Source organism: Misgurnus anguillicaudatus, chromosome 19, assembly GCF_027580225.2.
Source record: "Misgurnus anguillicaudatus chromosome 19, ASM2758022v2, whole genome shotgun sequence".
Taxonomy (NCBI): Eukaryota; Metazoa; Chordata; class Actinopteri; order Cypriniformes; family Cobitidae; genus Misgurnus; species Misgurnus anguillicaudatus.
The window spans coordinates 28552486-28575295 of NC_073355.2; the positions used below are offsets into that span (position 1 = coordinate 28552486).

At 40.0% G+C, this 22810-nt stretch overlaps 1 protein-coding gene across 18 annotated transcripts in view; it reads left to right on the top strand.

Annotated features, from left to right (window-relative positions):
- rbfox1 (RNA binding fox-1 homolog 1) overlaps positions 1-22810 on the top strand; it is a 330856-nt gene that overhangs the window by 247269 nt on the left and 60777 nt on the right. The window contains exon 1 of one of the 18 annotated variants that reach the window (XM_055194139.2): positions 20701-20857. The exons of the other annotated variants lie outside the window; for them this stretch is intronic. Within the exon in view, the coding sequence (XP_055050114.2) occupies positions 20825-20857 (33 nt within the window). The 5' untranslated portion in view covers positions 20701-20824. Of the gene's footprint in view, positions 1-20700; positions 20858-22810 lie in introns of those variants that run through there. 18 annotated transcript variants of the gene reach the window in all.

Genomic DNA, 22810 nt, shown 5'->3' on the forward strand with positions numbered 1-22810 from the left:
CCGAGCACCTCTGCCCCTAGACTTAGCCCAGCTGCTGTGGACCACAGACACACTAATTGGGCCTGATTTAGTCTGCTGTGCTTTAAGTGCACTCTGCTGGGTGGCGTGTGGGGGTGCTATGTCAGTCCTCTCTCTTTTTCCCACTGGCTCTTTAGGCCATTACCTAAATGAAGTGCTGCCAGTAGAAGTTGGTGAGCCCATGCTAACGCTGAGGTATTGATTTGCGGCTTATTTAAAGCGATGATATCTCTGTCTTCAATACGAAACAGCTTTGAAGAGGTTCTTTTTATCGTGTGCTTGAATGATTAACTAATTAATTATAAATTTAGCGATAACACCGTTTGTTTTTTGTAAGGTTCACTTGAGGGCTAAACTCTGTAAGTAAAGGAAATAAGCCAAGAGATGAATATTTAGACAGACCCTAAAGCCTATTAATACGTTTTTTTTTTTTTTATCATTATGTGATGGACAAACATGCTGAGGAGTTTACTACACAATGTTTTGGAGATGGCAAGGCCTAAATCAATTTTAGCTTTACAGCTTGTAGGGCACGAATGGAAATATGGACATTCATGCAGATACGCGCTGCCAGTCTTCGAAATTAAAACCATTAATCCACACGCAGGTGCCTGTTGTTGCATGCTACTGTAGTTCGCCACGTTCAGTTTCAGGCACATATCGTTTGCATCAGCGGTGAAACAAACAACTTTTCCCCTCACAAATTCTGTAAGCTTGGCTTTAAATCATTAGCCTCTCAACTGAATATGCGTTACGTATTCCTAAAGTGCACTCCGCAGCCTCAGCAGAATGCCTCTCGTGGCCACCCCTGGTCAAAAAGAGGCCCTTTAGCCGTTCACCGGTCCGAATCCATTCAGAATGGCAAAATGACTTGGGCTTGCCAAGCGCATTATTGTGTATTTGACAGTTCTTGACAGTTCAATTTTAGCCCTGCGTGTCGGCTGACATTATTCTATCAGGGCCCTCCGTAATCTGAGGCTGTAATACGCCGGATGCGGCGAATGCTTATTTCCAAGACCTCTGCGGCGGGGGCTGGACTGCGCCATCACTCATATCTCAATTACCTAATCTAATGCATCTCAGTGGGCTGCTGCCGGATCTTCATTTACTGTAAGTGCTAGAGCTCCTCTGCAATTGTTTTGCGTGCCAGCACCAACCTGCGCCGTTCTGGGGGAGAGTGAGCCTGATCAGAGAGGGGCAGGGAAACACGGGTGGGGTGGAGAGAAAAAGGCTCTGCTAGATAAAACAAGCCGAGGAGAGTCGGGAAAGAAAAAAGACAAAGAGAACAGCAAACATTGCTCTGTGAGAGGCTGTTGTACATCGGCGAGGTTAGACGGAGAGCGGCGTAGAATAAAGGAGTATTAGGAGATTTGTGCAAGACGTGGATGTCTATGCCAGCAGAAGTCGCCTACACTGTAAAAAAAAATCACACCTAAAGGGATACTCCAGCCAAATTTAAAAATTACCCCATGATTTACTCAACCTCAGGCAATCTGAGATGCATATATCCATCATCTTTCAGATGCTGAAAGATGCTATTCTAAGCGTATAACAGTAGAAACAGGGATCAGGGAACAAATTCTGACTTTGAAGCCCAAAAGAGGGCATTTATCCTTTACATAGGTAATCCACATGGTTCCGATGGGTTAATAAACGTCTTTTGTGGGTAATCAATGCAATATTTTAAAGCAACACCAAAGAGTTTTTTTTAACCTTAAAATAACGTTTCCAAAAAAGTTACAGGGTGAACGGCACTTTCACATTTGCTTTGCAGCCCTCTATTGGCCAAAACCACACTAAAGAAGTTTCCAACTGTCGGGTCGCGGTCTTGTAGTTCGAGTGAAAACTACAAAACTTGCTTTACGGCAGTGGAGCATCCTGCAGGCTGTGGGTGGAGCATACTCGGCAGGTACATATAAAAGAAAGATACCATTACCTAGCGTTCATGCAGCTTTTCAATTATCATCATGGCGGAGCCTGCAAAGAAAAGTAAGGGTTTAATTTCAGAGTAGGTGAAGAAAAGAAAAGTAGGTTCAATTATTTACGACAGTGGTAATGGATAATTCTGCTTCCAACCTGTAGGGGGAGCAAAGAGCAAAAACTCTTTAGTGTTGCTTTAAGAAAAATATCCATATAAACTGTAATAACTAGCTTCCGGTAATGACGCCATCTTGGATTTGCAAGAGTCACTGCAAAGCATACCTAAGGCAACAAACACTCACTACACTAACAGTACATTCACATGTGGCGAAAGTGTTAACGCTTGACGGAAGGCTTGTCTGAAGCGTGGCCAACAGCCAATCACAGTGGCCACAACCTATGCTCCGGTCTTCCATAAACGTAATTGGCTGGCTCTGCCTAGGTTATTTGCATAAGGCAATCTGATTGGGTGACGCATGCGTTGCCACTTGAAAAGTTGAGAAATTTTCAATTTCTGCCGCGAACAACAGCACTGATGCGGCGCCGACGGATCCACAATTCAGTTTGGCAATGAATGACGTCACCCATTAAAAGTGAACGGGAAGCGTTAACGCTTACTCGCTATGTGAATGCACCATAAAACTCTCTCGTGAATCACGAGTCCAAGATGGCACTGTTACCGGAAGATAGTTATTACAGTTTATAAAGTTTGAAATATGAATATTTTTCTTACAAAATCTCATCGATTACCCGCAGAGGACCTTTATTTACCACTTGGAGCCGTGTGGATTACCTTTGTGAAGGATGAATGCACTTTATTGGGATTTAAAGTCAGAAGTTGTTCCCTAATCCCTGTTTTCTACCATTATAAAACTTTGAGGAGCAAGGAGATTTACTAAAATAACTCCCAATTGTGCTCGCCTGAAAGAGGATGGGTATCTCGGATTGTGCGTCAATTATGGGGTGATTTTGATATTTGGCTGATGTATCCCTTTAAATTTTTTATGATCAAATTAAGTATGATCAAATTAGATTCACAAGTTATTTCAATTAACTATTTATCTTGAATAGTGATGAGTTGCTGTAACTTATCAAATTTGCTAAACTTATTCCATTTTTAAGCTACAGCAACTCATCACTAGTCAAGATAAAAATAGTCAATTCAAGTTGATCACACTTAAAAAATGCAAATCAAAAAAGTGCAAACTGTAGCTTCACATTGGGCAGTGTTCACAGAGACAATGGGAGATTAAATATCTTATCCTGCATGTGTGCAACTGTGTTTCCAAAACTAGTCGATGGGTTGTCTGAACAATTAGTCAACTAATAGAGCTTTAAGTGTATGGCTAAATATGTATGTTTTAAATGGGCAGCTTTTTAGAGAAGGCTTGCTGTGCTACTGTATACACAGCAAGTTAAATATCGAGCTAACTGTGTAAAGCACAGCATGCTGTCCGCACGCTATTTAAAACACAGCTGCTAAAAATATCAGAATGAAAAATGAACAAGAAAGCGTAAACTAGCCATTAACGTTATCGTTATATATACCCTACATGAATAGACCAAGTCTCCACATGTTTTGCTAACATGTGACAACGCATGAATCTGATGTTATGTCACCTAAAGTGGCCTTGTTGGCAGGACCTCAGGCAAAGGAGACTTCATCTTCTCGTTCCTTCCCTCCATGACAGCTGGAGAGGGATTCATGTGCAGACTGATTCACTGTAGTCAGGATGAGATTCACACACTAAGCCGGCTTTTAAATCATTTTTAAAACTGTCAAGCGAAATGCTTTCCAGTAACACTGGTAAGCTAATATATTAGCGTTGCCTTGGAAACGCGGGGAAAGAAATTGTTTGATGTATCCTCGGAGGGTTTAAATGAGGGTAGGATGGTGCGCGGCGAAAGTTGCCCGCCGCTTGTTTTTGCATTCCGTTCTGGTTAATTGTCTTGAATGGCTAGTAATTAATCAATGCGTTTTTGTCAGGTCGGCGAGCACGCTCTAGAGATCTGTCAATAAGTCACGTCACACTCATCAGATGTATCAGTGACACACTAGAATCACCACCACAATTAAAACGGCAATTAGCGGAGGCTCCGAGGTCCCATGGCGGCATGCTTGCACGGGCGTTGTTAGCACTTATGTTTTGTGTATATATATATGTGTGCTTGTGCAGTTTTCAAACAAGGTAGCTAGTTCCTGGATGATTTAACCTGATAAGGAACACTGCCGTACACGGTACACCCCCTCCCTTGCACGTGAGACTGCATTACATCATTGTAACTTTGAAGCATTAAATCTTCAAAATATACGGTCATGCGGCACATCGTTGTAAAGCTTAGACTTTAGGGATTCAATTAAGCGCACACACAAAGCATAATATGATTTTTAGCAGTCATAAAACTGTTATCTAGTTGTTAGTTACCTGAACCGGGCGGTGCTGATTTAGGATATTTACTTACCTTCAAAATCTTCCCTTTATCCGCTTCGGTGAAATTGCCCAAAACAAATGCCCAAAAGTCCAAGGAAATGGAATATCCAAGCCTTTTAATCCAAATTGATTTGTTCATCTCACAATCTTGACGTTTCTGACCGAATTACGATATAAATAGTGTATACAATTAGTTCATTAACAGACATTCGTTCGAATCTCACTTTTCATTCACGATTTATAATGAATATATTCAGATGTCACGTTCATTGTGCAACGTCTGAGGAACAAATACACCCCCTTGTGGAATTTCAGCCGTTCCATAAGAGGCTACGCTTTCAAAAAAGATATTTATTAAATGCATTTGACGTGCTATTGCCATCTCTTTTTGATACATAAAATTGCATGTTACTTAGCTAAGTTACTAGTCAAAGGAAATCATTACCTGTGTAATTACGAATTTATTATTACACGAAACTATTATAATAAACGTATCATTGTAAAAAGTTAAGAGATTGTATCTTTAACATTTTAAGTATTATTTGCTGGGTGACAATTGAATGAATCAACCACTGAGATCCAGAAGCCATCTTCAATACATTTGTGTATTTTCTGTATGCGAGTATGCAGATCATCATCGAGTTTAAGCACAGAGGTGTACGCTGAGGACTCTAACGCTAATATGTTTTGTCAGGAAGGCAAGTGTGGGTGATAGAGTGGCCATGTTTATGTCTGTATTCCCCCGTGAGAGAGCGCGGTTCCCACTTTCCTCCTATCTGTCTATTACACGGTGCAAAGGTTGGCCTGTCAGCTCGGTCTGTCACCCCCACTCTGCGTCAGGAAAACGTGCCACGGGCCAAGTCTCGCACATACACACGCTTCCTTCCCGTTTGCCTAGTGACCTGTGATTTTCCCGGTGTGTGTTACAGAGCTCAAGCGGTGCGGGATCAGCTGACATAAAGCTCCTAAAGCCACGGCTTTCCTGCTCAACCACCGCAGAGCAAATCCACAGATCTACCTGAGCTCTTATGATGCATCGCTCTTGCTTATAAGCAGGACACCCTTAAAGAAGCAGTTCACCAAGAAATTACAATTTTCTCATTCTTTCACATCATTACAATACGATTTTTTCTTCCGTGATATTCAAATGTACATGGAAAGCACCATTTTTGAGCAACTTACTGTGTGCTTTCCAAGTAGCGAGAGGTGATTATTTTTTATTGCCACGATTAGCTGTTTAGCTAGATAACAGCAAAGAAGACTACATTTCCCAGCAACCCCTTGTTTGGGGGGGAGATTCAGATAAGAGAAAATACCCAATATGAGGGAAGAGAAACAACATATATTGATTTTCGAAAGTGAGGGAGAGAGAGAAAACGCCAACACATCTTTTGTATTCTGGTAAAGCAGTCGGCCCTGGGGGCTTTGCGGGGAGCCGCAGCAAGACTGGAAATAGGCCCGGCAGTTTATGACACTTCACAGGAACTGTCGGATGTGTTATAGGGGATGCTGATGGGTGGAAGCCCACGATAACTCCTGTGTAAACCCTTGGGCTTCCACCAGTCATACCTTTAATTTACAGTGATAACTTTACACCACACCTTCAACCTCTTGTTTCAAAAGTGCTGTTGAAGCACATTGAATAAAGTCCTGAAAGGAGGCTTTTTTTAAAGCAAAGACATATGCAACCAAAGGAGTACTCGCAAACCATGTTGGCGCATATCAATTACACTGAAATACGACCTTTTGTCTTTGAGCGCCTGGCGTTTGCACGAAAAAAACTCATGAAAATAATTTGATGAAACCATTTTCGTAAAGCAATTTGGGCCATTTGATGCCATAACAGATGGGCCGCATTGCGAGATGTTGCATCCTCGGCTAAAATTAATAGCAGAAGTTTTACAGCAGATGACACTAATGTTTTTATGCTTGCTTTTGGAGTATTTTATGTCACTAGTCGAAACTAATTGCTCGGGTTACTACACAGTGTAAACATTTATAATGGCAATTTTAAAACATCTGGCAATAATAGGATGTATCTTGTTAGACGGCGAGGCTTGTCAACATAGCGAACGTAATTATGACAGATGCCAGTTCTCCAAGCTCACTCATGAAGAGCCACGCAAGTGCACGCACGTGACGCGCACCCTCCATTCGGCAGTCACACGGAAAATGACTGGGCTGCCTAACAAGCCATTGAATTAATTGTTTGTAACTAGTGTAAATATTTTCAAACTGTGCAAAACCATGAAATTGGCCAATATAGTCGAAACCAAATGCGATTAATCCACAGCTCCCGTAATACAGATTAGTACAGATGAATCTTGCCACATGCAGCTAAATTGTGTTGATTTGAAGGATTTAAGGTTCAAATGAAACTGAATCTGTATGTGCATGGTCAACTAGTTCATCCGGCCTGTTGTATTATTTTTGTTCCAGTTTTAATATTTTTAGCGGTGGCGCTTCAAAGGAGATGAATTATCAGGTGCATTATATTTAGTATGCTGTTTTACTCTCAGCATGGTGAACTCTCTGCCAATGTGCTTTTTCAAATTCATTCACTTTTAAGTGCCGCCGGTGTAATGCATCCATCACTTTCAACAGTTCATTTTAAGACTTAACATTGTCTGCTGTAAGCAATGTTCCCATTATTGTACGTAATCTGCAGCGTTCTGTTTTTCTTGGCCTGTGCAGTAAAACGTAAAATAGATATGGCAACTTATCTACAGCGCTAAAGTACAGAAATGCTTGTGTGAAGCATTCCTAACATTTTTATTTTGGGGTGATTTTTTCCTTTATTAGTCATGATTAAAGATGGAGCTTGTTTTCTGGCCTTTCCCGGAGGGAAAGAGTTCGGCGAGGGCAAAGACATCTGTGGGTCCTAGCCTGCTCCTCCAGCACTCAGTGTGTGTCCATCTGTGTCTGATTAGTTCTGCTCTTAGTGTACCTGTACGCTTGCTCCAGAAATCATTAGGCCTGGTCATACCTCTCCCGGCCACGCTTCACAACATCTGTCATGACACAGCCATCAGAGACCCTGCAACATCTGCCAGATCCTTGGCCTTTTGTCTCCTCACGCATACACACACACACACACGCACACACTCTCCTTGTTATCGCTGTTGTTGTCATTTTTTCCCTTTTTCCTCTTTTCTGTTTAAAACAAACCAAAAATAATACAGCTCTTTGATCAAACAGCATTAATGTCTTAGCCTGTCATCGTTCCACAGATAATATACAGACCCGGCCGTCTGAAGAAACGGAAAAGAGTTTAGCAGCTGGCTTGAAAGCTGAAAATAATTTCAGTCCAGGGTTTGTAATAAAAAGAAAAAGTTGGGGGCTGAGGGGAGGTAATGGGGGGGCTGCATAAAAACACACGTATACAGTGGGGTTTAAAGTTTGAAAACTTGTTATAATCTGAGATACAGAATTTAATTTAAACCTAAAATAAGGGATAGTTTTTATATGTTATGTATGGATAACGCGTTACAAAATGGTTGTTTTGTCAATGTTAGTTAATGCACAATAAACTAACCTGAACAATTGGCATTTTTGCACTAGCTACCATTAAAGGTGCAGTGTGTAAATTTTAGTACATCTTGTGGGGAGGATGCAAATTGCAACAATCGTTTCAGTCCACCATTTACCGAAACGCATAGAGAAGCTACGGTAGCCCCCACCGGACAACAATGTCATCATTGGAGACAACTTAGTAAAAAAAGTTTATCCGTTAAGGGCTTTTGTAGAAACAAAATGGCGACTTCCATGTAAGGGGACCCGCTGTGTATGAAGATAAAAACGTCTCATTCTAAGGCAATAAAAACATAACACTTCATTATGAAAGGTCTTTATACACCACTGATAATATAGTTGTGTATTTTATATTGCATTTCTGTCAAGAGATCCTTATAAAAGTTACACACTACACCTTTAACAAAGATTTTAAGTTAATTGAAGTTAATTTTATGCAGTGCATTTACTATTATTAACAAATACAATCTTATTGTAAAATGTTGCAAAATTACAAATGACAAATAACAAAGAAATTCAAATGTAAGAAATGTGACTGCACAAAAGGTCTGATGTCTAAGCATGCTGAGATTACATGGATCATCAAATTTTTGTGCAAAAGGTGGACATAGTGAATATTAGAAAAATAATATCTTACACAAAATTTAGAATTTAAATGCATTAAATGCGAAATTCATCTTTTCAGTCAAATTCCTATACTGGTAAATAATTTTTACTTATGAAATCAAAAAAAAAAAAAAAAAAATGACTATGAGACTTTAAGACTCCGCTGTATATCAAGCTGGCTATGCGGTTCATATGATATAGTGCAGACAGCAAAGCTAAGAGCAAATGACATGATTCCAAGGTTAAACATGATGCGTGATTAATGTTCATACTGCCTGCTCCTTTCACCCAGAATGGGGGGTAGGGCAAAGAGACACAGAGAGAAAGTGAGCAATAGGAGACAGTGAGATGGGGGAAGAAAGATGAAAATTCGCTTCCTCTAGCCAGTATGATTGTGTTCCCGCCTGACAGCCTGGTTCAGTGCCACCTCGTCACTTTGTTTCAGCTGTGTAAATAATGGCTGTAATTAAAATCACCTGTACCTGACAAGCATCAGAGTGTCTGCAGGAGATGCGCCGGCCTGATGAGCACTTTGTGTTCATGCTGCTGTCGCATTCACGCCTGCGACAACTGACATATTGGGTACTATCGGCATCCCTTTAGCATCAGAACTGGAGATTAGGACCCGACCCGGGTTGCATACTCACACACATGCAAAACCCTCTGATATGTTTTCTTGGAAATGAGCATTTTTTATCCGGCTCTTATGTTTAGGTTCAGTAATTCCACTTTAATCTCCTAACTTGGTGTGTCCACATATGTGGACATCACATTTTTTGTTGTTTGCACCATAATTCTGTGTAACTGGAACCTGTTGTACACAAACGTGGACAATTACACTGCTTCATGTTCAAAGAAAAATATTTGGTTATTATATTTATTGGTCCTAACCCCAAAATAGCTGGAAGAAATCTGAAAAAAAGACTTGGGTCTAAGGAGGTTAATGGCAATGAAAGGTTATTAATCAGTAATTGAAGTATCTTATTTTCACAAATGTCATTTTAGTCATTTCATTGGTGTTGAACAAATTTGAGTGTTTTTTGCTGCAAAACCCTGCAAGTGCATGCAAAAACCTCCACAAAATCTACTTCTTTGGACAAGACATTTGCAAAATCACTAAAGATGCAACACATTGGAAATGATGAAATTCAGAATGTAAAAATTAAGAAATGGAACCACACATTAGGGGGCGCTGTGATCCATGTCGGTGCCACATTCGGGTTGTGTTCAGGTCCAAGTACTCACAAAGGACACCAGTTTGAATGTGAACACGGTCGTTTCACATGCCATTGATCATCCAATTCATCTTTCGTGCACTTGGAGGACTTCGCTGAAAAACCAACATGGCATTTTTTAACGAATTCTGCCAACTATTCTGAATGGCCTGATGCCAGGATTTAGGGCATTTGAATAAAAGTATTTGATGAACATATGTGCCAAGAACATTCAGTTAATATAATTTATTGACTGAGGTGGCGTTTAGCAGCTTTTGCATCTGAGCTTCTCGTATGTTGTTGCATCTATGAATAAAATAGAAACATATTTAGGCGCAGTCAAAAAAAAAAAATGCATCATATTCGTAAATTTTACCCTTATGTTTTGTGTGAAAATAATAAAACTAATAGTAAATGTTTAATAAAACTCTTTAAATTGGACTAAATAATAATAATAATAATAATTGTACTCAAAAAGGTAATCCAGGAGAGTAGCTTAACTGATCTTAACCAAGCTTAACTCTTTCACCGCCAGCAGTTTTAAAAAAAGTTGCCAGCCAGCGCCAGCGTTTTTCATGATTTTCACAAAAGTTTAATGCCTTCTAGAAAATGTTCTTCTTCAAATATATAAACATACAATATACCAATTGAAAGAACAGACCCTCTGCTTTCAAAAAAAAAACCCTGTTTCATCCTACCTTCAGTATTTCTTTTGTAATCAGCTTTTGAATATGGGTAGGTTTCTGCAAAAACTCCACATTTTGAGCAAAAAGCAAAGATAATTCAATTTTTGTGACTGACTTTTCATAGAGATCCCATTCAGAGCGATCTTTAAAACAAACACGGACATGCAGCTGCTTGCCATAGGGCAATACTTCCGGGTTTAAAAAGTTGCGGAAGGGCGTCACCTAGTGGATAATAGCGGTATTGCGGAAAGACGGAAATACTCGTCATTGGCGGGGAAGCATTTTCTTTTGATTGATGAGATATCTCATCAATGGTGGGGAAAGAGTTAAAAGCAGAGTGTACGATATCTGAAAAACACTTTGGAGAGAGAGTCGGGACGACTACCAAAACACACTTGTAGCCAATCAGCAGTAAGGGGCGTGTTTACTAACCAACATCATTGCCTGGGTTGCGTATGTTGGGGCGGGTCTTTCAACAGAAGGTCCGGATTCTATTGGGGTAGGGGCGTGTTTGTTTAGGGGATTTCAAATGTCAACATTGGGTTCAAAGATCATGGACCCCGCCTTTAACTGAAAGTCATGGGTTTGACACATACTGATAACAAAAATCTATAGTTTTAATGCACTTTGCATCTTATGTAAAACATTTGCAAAAAGTTGCTGAGAAATGATTTTGTTTGTCGTTTTTTACTGCCGTTTCCTCCCATTTGTGCCTTATTATATTCAAAGGAAGATGACTGCGACGCGATCACAGGCTAAAGTGTGTTAGCCGCTAGCTACTGCTTGTCGACATTTACAGAAGAAAAATCAAAACAATGTCATTCCACATCGTAATAAGTCATTGATGTTGGTCGGATCAACTGAACAATCACTAAAACATAATGAAGACATGAAAAAAACAAGTATATAATACTTTCAAAGGCAAAGTGAGACGATTGTTAAAGATATCCTAATACAATTATCAACAAGCGCTTAAAGCACAGCAGTAGCGCAAACTTGTAATTAAGATTGTTGTTGTTTGTTTAGATAACCCCAGAGTCAGCCTGCATTTGCGTTGCTGTATTTATATTGACTTAAATATAAAAGTTTGTGCCAAGTATATTTAGTGCCAACATGCTGAACTGATTAAGCAAACTTGCTTAGACTAGAATGTACAGTTTTGATACCGCATAATGACATTGCAAAAAACTTTTAAAATCGTTGTGATGGAGGTTTCCTTTATGAGACTCCTTTGAAACTGGCAAAAGAAGCACATTAGAAAAGATAGTTGAGAAGTGATTCACATCTTAAATGAAAAAGCTGTGTTTATTCCATATGAACCTGTTTTCCCCGAGTCCCACAGGATAACGTCTATTAAGCGAATTTGACAGTTTCCAGGCTGTCTCCATATGGCCAGGACCCTGCTGCTGAGTGCCTGTGCCTGCCATGCTTTCTCTTTTCACCCACATGACATCCACCACATATAATTACAGCACATGGGAGCCTAAGCATTTTTTAGATGTGTGTGTATGTGTGTTGCAGGAGGAATTGGTACAACTTCTCAGCACAGGGAGGGTTCTGGGTGGTGACCCTGACTCTCTGATTAGAAAATTAGCCCCAAACATGGCACAGTAATGACCTAGGCTTATTAGCAACAGTGCCAATGTTTAGTGGGCGTGCTGGGCCGAGCTGCAAGAGGCAGCAGTGGTGGGGGTGTAGGCTATGGGAGAGTGGGGAAAACACTGAAATTGGGGGTATTTTGAGTAAGAAGCTTGTTTTCAACAGCTGCCCCAATTGATGCATAGCTGCCTTGTATGGTAAGGAACCTTGTAAGTGACCAATTGTGACCATATCTGTGAAATTCAGTTTAAAGTTTTAATCTAATTTTGAGATTAAGAGCATCAAAGTTTGATTCATATCTTTGATTTCACATTGATTTCAATCTTACTCGGTTAATATTAAAGATATCAAGGTCATATTTTCACAGAATGATCTTTAGATTATGTAAGATGATTTTATATAGAAAACAGTAAATGTCTGAAATTTCACAGACAAGGTCACACATTTATATAAATATTTCACAATTATAAAAAATAATACATGCAAATATTGGACAAAATAATAAATGTGTTTATTCTGGGATACATAAGATGTTACTTGATAAGTTGTTTAAGTATCTTCAAGGATTACTAAACTTTCTTAAAAAAAAAAAAATCCAGATATTTTACTCACCCCCATGTTATCCAAAATGTTGATGTCTTTCTATGTTCAGTCGAGAAGAAATTAAGTTTTTTTGAGGAAAACATTCCAGGAATTTTCTCAATTTATTAGACTTTTTTGGACCCCAAACTTTACAGTTTTAATGCAGTTTAAAATTGCAGTTTTAACGCAGCTTCAAAGGACTCTAAACAATCTCAAATGAGGCCTTAGGGTCTCATCTAGTGAAACGATTGTCATTTTTGGCAAGAAAAAATAAAAAATATGCACTTTTAAACCACAACTTCTTATCTTGCACCAGCCGTGTGCGTATTAATGTGCAAGCACATCGAAAGGTCAAGCGTCACAAATGTTTTTACATTTGCGGACAATTTTAAACAATAAACTGACACAAAGACATTAAATAGTATCATTCCACATACAACAACGTCGGAAAAGTCCTCTTTCTCCACACTTGTAAACACTGGGGCGGTAGTTTTGCATATGTGACCTTTCGACGTGATGACGCATTACGTGAGGTCGCGCTGGCGCTTCACACGGCTAGTGCAAGACAAGAAGTTGCTGTTACAAAGTATATATTTTGTATTTTTATTGCCAAAAATGTCAATCGTTTTGCTAAATAAGACCCTTATGCCTCGTTTGGGGTCGTTTAGACATTTGAATCTGCGTTGAAACTGCAATTTTAAACTGCATTTAAACCATAAACTGTTGGGGACATGGGGGTGAGTAAATATCTAAAACTAAAAATAGTTATTGTTCTTTTTTCAAGAAAGTGGAGTAATCCTTTAAGAGGCATAATTATGTTTCCGTACCTTTTGCAATAGCCTTAGAAGCCTTAAAATGCTGCCTCCGCAGGCAGCTTATTGGGTTCAGGAAAAGCAAGAGACCCATAGAAAATGAGAGACCAAAAAAGCAACGCCGACACAGGCGGCTGAACCCCTCCAAGTTCAACCCTACTAGAACATGAGATTTGCGACATGGAATAGAAAGCAGATTTGTTCCAGTGGAGTGGTGAAGGGAAAGCTATGGGTTTGTGATCTGGCAATGTATATGCGCTCCTCATCTGTAGCAGGGCCAAGGCTGGAACATGCTGGCCAGGACTGATGTGTATCAGAGGAAAGCTGGCAGGAAGAAAACAGCTGCGGGGGACTCTGTTCTCCAATACATACCTGCCATCTTATTCTACCAAGCCTTGCTGTTGTACTTTCAGTATGTATCTGATCAGAAGGGTCAAGCGTGCCTGCAGCAGTCTGGATATATGCAATGTGCATACCTTGAGTGCTTGCTTAGGTGTAATCATTATTGTATTATAAGTCTATCCATCCTGTTGATTCATGATATGATTCCAGAAATTAGAGAGAGAGAGAGAGAGAGAGAGAGGTGAATGGATCAGTATATAAAAACTAGAGATCACCTCAGACCTATTTCCAACTATATAGGAAATAACTAATATAGGGAAATTAAAATGATTTAAAAACGGACATTTAGCTTGCTTCTATGATAAAAGTAAATGCAAGTTTTGTATCCCTTGCACTGTATGGACCAGGAGGTGATGTACCGTCCAATATTCGTGTCATTATATCTAGGTCTAGGTAGTAGTCCTCGTTCGAAATTCTAAGGGTGCAGACATGGAGTCATTTTTACTCCCTCTTCATACGGCACACATTGTGTACTCAGAGAGGCTCGCGATATGCAAGCCAAAAGAGTTCAACAGGGAAAAGGAACTGGGTTATGATTGCATGGCTTTGTGTTCAAAATACGCCCACTTCAGGCTCTCATGCAAGCCAGCTATTGAGATCTTATTATTGCATCTCACTGACTATAAAAACATCATCCAATACTGTTAAAACCAAGCAAGCCTGTCAGTAAAACCATGCCTCAAATTGGTATTCTCAACTCACAAAATGGTTGCATGTGGTTTCGAGCTGCGTGTGCTTGGGTAGCCAAAGCCTTTACAGTTCAGAACAAAAGCCTGTACTCGTCAGAGAGCCAACAAAGAAAATTGTACGTGTGGACTCTAAAAACGGTAAACATAATATTTACACTCGGACGTTCTCAGGGAGTGCATCATACTTTCTTAAGCTCAGGTCTGTTATTATGTGTCAGCAAACGTGTAGAGCATTACATGAATGATTTGCAGTGAAAATAATTATTATTCATCATTTGAGGTGTGTAAAAAAAAATTCAAAATTGGATTTTGGTGGCTTTATGTCTATTTGTACATGTTAGCATACATCTATATAAGCTATTTTATGCAGATATGCATTTTTAAAATACAGTCTCTTTTTTTAAAAAAAAGAGAGAAATATTAAAGATATTTTAAAAACAAATTCTGGTTTCAATACATTTACAGAAAAGCCAATTGATTTTTACACATGCACCATTTTCACACGCACTCATTTGTAAAACATGGTTTTGGAATGTTTTCCTGTGTATCCCATGTAATTCCCATGTGAAACTCGTGGGGAATAAAATGTGTTTTTTATGTAGGGGAGAACCGGGGCAAAAGTAACGCGGGACGAAAGTAACAAAGCGATTTTCTCTGAGCCCTGATAATTTGTATCCCAAACTACAACAGCATCTTAGGCACACAACCCCTGACAGTGCTGACAAATATTGCGTTATTTACTCACCGTTTTCCACGTGTAGATCCAGAAAGGGGTTTTCAACCATGATAAGTAAATTCCTAAAACGGTCATTTCGTTCTTATAACGCGTTGTTATTCTGGTTTCATGTGTTACAATACTGATCAATCTACAGGTTATTTGGTGCAGTAACACATACTGAAGTTTGACCTCTCAGAGTTTTTCAAAATAAAAGTAAATCGGGTTTAAATGTGAGGAGATTCTGTCGGGTCGAAAGTAACACTTGTTACTTTTGTCCCGCTGCTAATATTCAATTCAATTCTATTTATATAGCACTTTTCACAGTAGTTAATTGTTTCAAAGCAGCTTTACATTAATAGAAGCAGTGAAAAGCACAGAAAAACGACAGATAGCACAACACAATACACAATAGCATAAGCAGTTAAATTTGCTGCGGCTATGACTCAACATTATAAGCGAGCGTATTACTAATGTAACATCTAGAAGAGGCTAAGTTAAGCCCAAGAAGGCTGCCTCCCCGGGTTAAAAAAACCCCTAGGAGAAGAAAAACCCAGGCTTTTTAGCCGGGGAAACAAAAGAAGTCCTAGGAGGAAAAAACCCTTGGAGAAAAACAAAATCATATTAGCGTATGATTACTACTTATGATTAATACTGTTGTATATGTTAAAAATTTATATTATTCTAATTTGATTTCATTTACATAGTGTTCAAACTGTTGAAAAATGTTTTATTCTTAACAATTTAAGTTTGTACTGTTGGTTTCTTTTGAAACATTTGATAAAAGAGAAATTTAAAATGAAAATGTAATTTCCTAATTTTTTACAAAGATAAATTACAAAATATGTTTGCAGTTACATATTAGCAAGTTCATATCCATTTATATTTAAAAAAACAAGTGTAACACAAAAAAATCTATCTTGTTTTGTTGTGTTACTTTCGTCCCTGCAGGTCGTGTCGAAAGTAACAAATCACTACTTATGTTTAAAGTAAAATTATACTGAAGTCGTTTTACATTTTTACAAAATTCCACCTGGTATTGATAGACCACACTTGTGAGTTATTGGCCACAGCAAAAATATATCATTATCTTTCAAAATTAAATTTTTCGGGAAAATGCTACTTTCGCTCCCGCTCTCCCCTAAGTGTTGGAAATATTTCAATGTGTGACAGAAAACAAGCGAATTCATGGAATCTTTAGAGAAGGATTCAATTTTTTTTAAGTAATGAAATGTGGGCTCGGTCAGGTGCTCAGCTGTCTTAGTATTCACTATGTGCTCAACCTGGTCCCGCATTATGTAGCAGGAACTCATCTGGAATTGCAGATGAGCAGTTTGTGCTTTGAGACCCTCAGTGGTGGCCGTATCCTATCTCTATGGCGGCATCAATTCGACATCCCAGCTGTTCTAGTGATCCTACCGAGATTTCTTCTGTTATTGGTATCGACTTGAAGGATTTGTGTCCGTCAAAGTGCACCACGTAATCCAGATCAGCCTTTAATTCTAATTAAACTGCTTGGGGATACACTCCATTGCCTGGTAACTTACAGCCAGGCCACATCTCTTCATTGTCATTCTCTCCAAAATCACTTGACCTGAAAATAAAATCATTCCCCTTAGCGGTCCTTTGTTGGCTTTCAAAAGACCGAGAGAGGGGTGTTATAAGAGCCGTCGCTGTCATGACGGGATGTCTGATTTCCCATCAGGTGATGATTTAGCTCATTAAGGTGGCACAGATGGAGATGGCTTCTTGAGGAGGATTAGTAAAGGAGTTCGTCTTACGCTGTTGAGACACAGAGCGGTGAGATGTTGTTTGCCGTGTGACAAATGCCAAGTGTGGCCCCACTATGCAGGAAGTGCTATTGGTGAGTGTTTTAAGATGTTTAATTAAAGACGCCGTGTGACAGGAGGGAGACCTGCGTGGGGTTCGGGGACTGCGCGGCTAATCCTCTTTCTGCACACACTATCCCCTTGCGAATGTGATTGATGAACTGATTCCTCTTTACATCTTCATTTGCATGGCATGCTTACGCAGGCACAAGGCTGAGCGGCGGCAGATGAAAGCCGCTAATGCCGGCTAATATGATAATGGGAAACAAGGCGAGGTCGCCTGACGCTCGGCTCATCCGCCAACTCGCCCATTAACTCGGGGCTACGGCGAACCTCTATGGCCGCACAGCAAGGGGTCCGACAGAAGCGGAGAGCTGGTTAACTCGTTCACCGCCTTGCTATTTCACTCTTGAAAATTTAGCTAAAATGCTGTTTGCTGGGCCTTAAGTTCTCTGGGTTTGCATCTTTAAAATGTAGCCTCCTGCTGGGAAATGGGTTACTTTTAAAATAGTTCACACTCATGCTGTACAAAACCTCCTGCATTATTAATTTGTTTACTCTGAGACAGGGGTGCGATTTGATGTCTGCTTCCAAGTTGTCACGCGCTCACCAAATGCTAAAACTCCTCCAGAAGTGTTGGGTAATGCTCACCGGGTGCAAATAGCAAACATGCTTGGAATAAAAGATAGGTGTGAGACACAGAGGTAAGCCCTCTTCTTGAACAAAAAGTAGCTTAGATACGGCAAGGTCCTCAGGTCCTGTCTAGGTCTTTGAGCGTGTCCTGTTGGGGAACGGCCTGTCCTTTAAGCTAACAGTGCGTCCAGCTGAAGTGGCACTCCATAGACCTGGAGAGAAGCCAGCTGACTGTCTGGAGTATAGAGGCAGCACGCTGTTCTTTAAACATTCTCTCTTACTAGTATGCATACTCACAAACACATCGACACACACAAGGAGCGCCTGTGGAGAGAATCCTCCATTGAGTGAGAGGAGAACACAAAGGTGAAGGTTGATCGAACTGTAAAATCTATAGCAAAGAAAGGGCGGACCCAGCAGGACCTGAAGGAGGCCTTGCCTCAGCCGTTTTCCTTTTATTAAAAGAGTTGGCCCAGGATTTTGCTGTGCAAGTCACTGTGTGTTTGAAAGAACAAGGACAGTGGATCTTGATCCGGTTTGCCTCTCAGAGTAACTTCCAACTTTCCAGCACACTGCAAAAATTTTTCCTAATCACTATTTTTGTCTTGTGTCTAATCTTAATATGTAACCCCACCTGTGAAACCCCAGCTAAAGATGCGTAATATAATTTTGAGAATTTAGAGGGTCAAGATGTCTTCATGTTTCATGTGTAAAAAACGTGTTGTTTTCACTGTCCTCAAAACAGGCTGATGTCTTTCTTGTCCTATGAAAGCCCTTCTTCAGAAATACGTATCGAGTTTTGATTGTGTAGTTTGTTTAGTGTGTTGTGATTCGATAGCAGCTTAGCTTAGCAGAACTGTAGCTGGCCACTGACGTATTCCTGTGGGTGGAGTTTAGTCCAAAACTCTTCTATTCCCGTCATTTAACCAGGAAGTAGAGGGCTGAAATCCAAACCGACCATTCGCTGTATGCTTTGAAAAGGGACTTATGTTAAAGAAAAATATATCGCCCGGCAGTGAACTTTGAGCTTTATCATTTTGCAGGTATTATTTATGCTCTAACAGCAACATTACACACTAACTAAAGTTTGAAAAATGGGATCAGGAAGAATGTGACCTTTAAAAACTAAGCAGTTAATACTGTATACAATACTTGAACTTTTTTTTTTACATAAAAATACTGAAATTAATGATTTTATTAACACTACGCTTTATTGTTCTGCGCAAAAAAAAACAGAACCTGGCTCGATAAAACATTGACTTTCATCGTCTCTGTGTTCACTTTACAGATCACATAACTTAACGCATAATCAGCCAAAGTCCGCATATTTATGCGGGGGGTGCATTTTTTCAAATACGCCGCACTTTCGCAGCATAAACTGCAGATTTCTGTGCGCAAAATATGCGGGGCTTACATGATTTCATAATCTCCACATTTTCGTAGCAAAAATCACATATATCTTAGCAGAAAGTTGAAAAATTTTGCATTTACCTCACATAAACGCAGCCATGTCCCCTGTTGCCATGGGAACGTTATGAAATGACATGATTATGTGACGTGAACATCATTGAGAAACTGCAAAAGCTAAAAACAGTTTTTGCAAGTTCCCGCAATTTTTGCAAGTTCCCGCTATTTTATCGCATAAAATTTTATAAATATCCCGCATATTTCATCCCATTTTTTAAGAAAACGTGCCGCAAGATCAAAGATTTTTGCTCGCAACAATCACAAAAAAACTCTTATACTTATATCATTTGTTTCAGGAATCTCTTTTCTATCATTAATAAGTGAAAACAGACCATTATATTAAATCACATGAGCGAGAGTCAGGTCAGTGCAGGACAAGGCATATATATTGTGACTTTAAGCGGTTAGCTTATTTCAGTGCAAATATTTTTCGTGTCATGTGCAAAATTCAGGAACAGCTTATGTTTTGTAGCTCAACTTCTGACAAGATAGCCACCCTATTTTAAATACATTTTAAAGCTGCTACGTGTCGAAAAAATGTTGGATGCTGGTGCATGATGATTTCAGTGTCCGAATATGACATGAAGCACGTATTTAGCCTGCAACCCGGTATAATGATTTTAATGTTTTTCTTGCTTTTTGGACATGTACAAAATATAAATAAACCTGTTTTACAAAACTTGAAGAATTTTCCTATACATGTGTCATATATTATTAAAATGGGAGAATTTCAGCATTGATGCAGCGTTAGATGTAAGCTTGATTTTAAAGGGGACATATCATGGAAATCTGACTTTTTCCATGTTCAAGTGCTATAATTGGGTCCCCTATTGCTTCTACCAACCTAGAAAATATAAAAAAGATCAACCCAGTAACTTAGTTTTATAAACAATTCTCTGTAAGCATGTGAAAAAATAGGTAGTTGAAATTGGGCTCCCCTTGTGATGTCAGAAGGGGATAATAGTGCCCCTTAATCAACTACAGCACTGCTATTTAGTACAGAGATCATCTTACCACCAAATCACCAAATACCTATTTGACATCTTATAAAAGTCTAGTGAAATTTCCCTTTTAAATTGGAAACTAAAAAATTTGATTTTAGAACAAAATTCATAAAATCTTTGACACGGCCTTACTCAGTCAGTATTAAAGAAACCAAGGTGATATTTTCACCAAATGTTCTCTACTTTATATAAAATAATTGTATGTAAAAGAAAACATAAATGACGTATTCAATGTATATTATTGTAATACAGCCACTTTTGTCTATCCCCATATTCTTGGATTCCTTTACAAGCAGAGCTCTTTAAATCCATAGTAAAAGCATACAACACAATCCCTCCAGCTGAACGCTCACAGACAGTTACCAGTCTCCGCTTTCACATCATTGTACGATCTAAATCACAACTCGAAATTAAATTTAGTTTTCATGCTCGGCGAACAGAATCCCCAACACTTCAGAGGGCCGCCCTTTACTTACCGACAGAGAGGGAGAGAGAGAAATTTTGGAGGCCAGCTTTCTCTTCCATTAGCTCCCTCCTCCTTCTCCACCCCTCCCACTCACATACTCACACACTCACTCACTCACTCTCTCCCTACACACGGCGCTGAACACACGCCCTCATCCATAATTGATGCTTGCTTTGGGCAGATGCTGCAGGGTTTGGGACTAAGACAGCTGCTTAGTTAATGGAGGAAAAGGGGAGCAAGATGGTGGAACAGGTATTTTTCCCTGTTATTCTGCTTACCAAGCGCATTGCTGCATTTTTGCCCGTCTTCCTTTTGTGCTGTGGCTGCACAGTAAAATGGGTGGTGTGTGTGTGTGTGTGAGAGAGAGAGAGAGAGAGAGAGAGAGAGCGGTTTGAAGAGAGGTAGCCCTTCAGCAACTCTTTTGCAGGCTGCCTTATCAGCAGCTGTTTTGCTTTCTGTCTCTCTTTTCACACGTTTCTCTCTCTGTCTGCCTCATTCTCGTTTCTCCATTTCAGACTGGTGTTGGTGGCTAAACTCCTAAATTCGGCAGTCACAGTAATTTAAATAGGCTGGATCTGTCATATGCACTTCTCTTCAAACATTTTACTTGGCTGTGCGCTACTGTACGAACCCAATTTTTGCAGATTTAGCTGTATTGTGCCCCACGTGTCTTAATGTGAAAGCAATAGTGTGTGTTTAAACTCATCGTGACCCGCAAGTCGGATTCCTTCGCGCGCGTGTCGTGCATGCCCCCCGTGTGCGAAATATAGCACAACTTCTCGCCTACGAAGCGAGGGAGGAGCACCCCTTATTGTTGCGTGCGAAATTATCCTCTCAAATTGTCGCAAAACACAGAGGTGTTTTTTATAGCCGTGTTTGTTTTGCAGGCATTTGCCTGGAAGCCGTGCATAGTGAAGTGATGAATCCAGCACACTGCCACGTAAAACATATTTCAGTCCTCCAAATGTGGTTCTCATTAGGGTGGAGGCCAACGCGTTTAGCTAAGCCTGACTTTCTGCCGTTGCTTTTTCTTCCAACAGCTATTTTACAAGCAACTTCAGGACCACAGTGACCACAGATATAGACTTTCAGCGACTTTGGCTTCTCACACCGCACGTCTCGCCTTTACGGCCCCTCCGTCTTTCTTTACGCCAGTCCCACCACACCCTCCTCTTAGTGTCTTTGACACTTGTGCATAAAGAGTTTAGCACTTCTGATCAAATGATAGTCTAATTATGGCATGGTGTGCCCGCTGTTGAATATCAATGTTCAACGCGAACTGCTGATGGTGTTAATGGGAAACAGCGTGATGTGTATAACATCTGCTTAAGGAACAGCAGGGATTTTTTACAAGGTCCCTTTTACAGAGTAGCAAGTTGCCGCTTTCCCCTGACTGTCTTTTCTCATTCAACTTAACGATGGATAGAGCCGTGGACCTCCCTTTTGGGGTTTTCTTAGTATTTTGAACGTACACTCCGGGGATGTCTGGTTTATTTTTGGCCCATGCTGGTGAATTGGACCGAATGCCGGGTTGGAAGTGACTCAATGTTGAGTGTTCTTATGGAACCATGCAGTTGTTTTATTTAACCCAGCAGTTGGGTTAAACAACCCAGCATTGGGTCAATTTTAACCCAGCTGTGTATTCTGTCTGATGTTTACCCAGCATGGGTTGAAAATAACCCAGACATTTTTAGAGCGTGGCAAGTGTTTCTGTCTGGCGTGACATTATGGTCAGAGGATGTGGTGGGAAAACATTCGATTCAGATTTATTTCTCTAGCACTTTATTCAGTTTTGCATTGTTGCAAAGTAGCTTTACAGTAAATGCATAATAGTACAGTTAGTATAGACATAAAAAGCTTGTGGGATATTTGCCTATGTGACACCTGCAGGCAGGCAGGCAGTGTGAGAGTTTCTCCCCCTTTTGGAAAATCTCAGTTAATATCTCAATTGTTTCTCATATATTGCACTCCACTTCATTATAAATGTAATTTTCATTCATTAAATTTCTCCATTATCTCTACTGCCGTGCATCATGCGAACGAACCCTGTTGCGTGTGTTTTCTTTCTGCTAATCTGTCATTGCCGAGCATCAGTTTAGCATCCTTTTCTCGAGTGCAGCATGCATAGCGAAGGTTTAGTGTTGATTCGGTGCGTGCCCTCGGTGGCGTGTAAGCAGGGTGGAGACACATCTAGACGCATAAGTG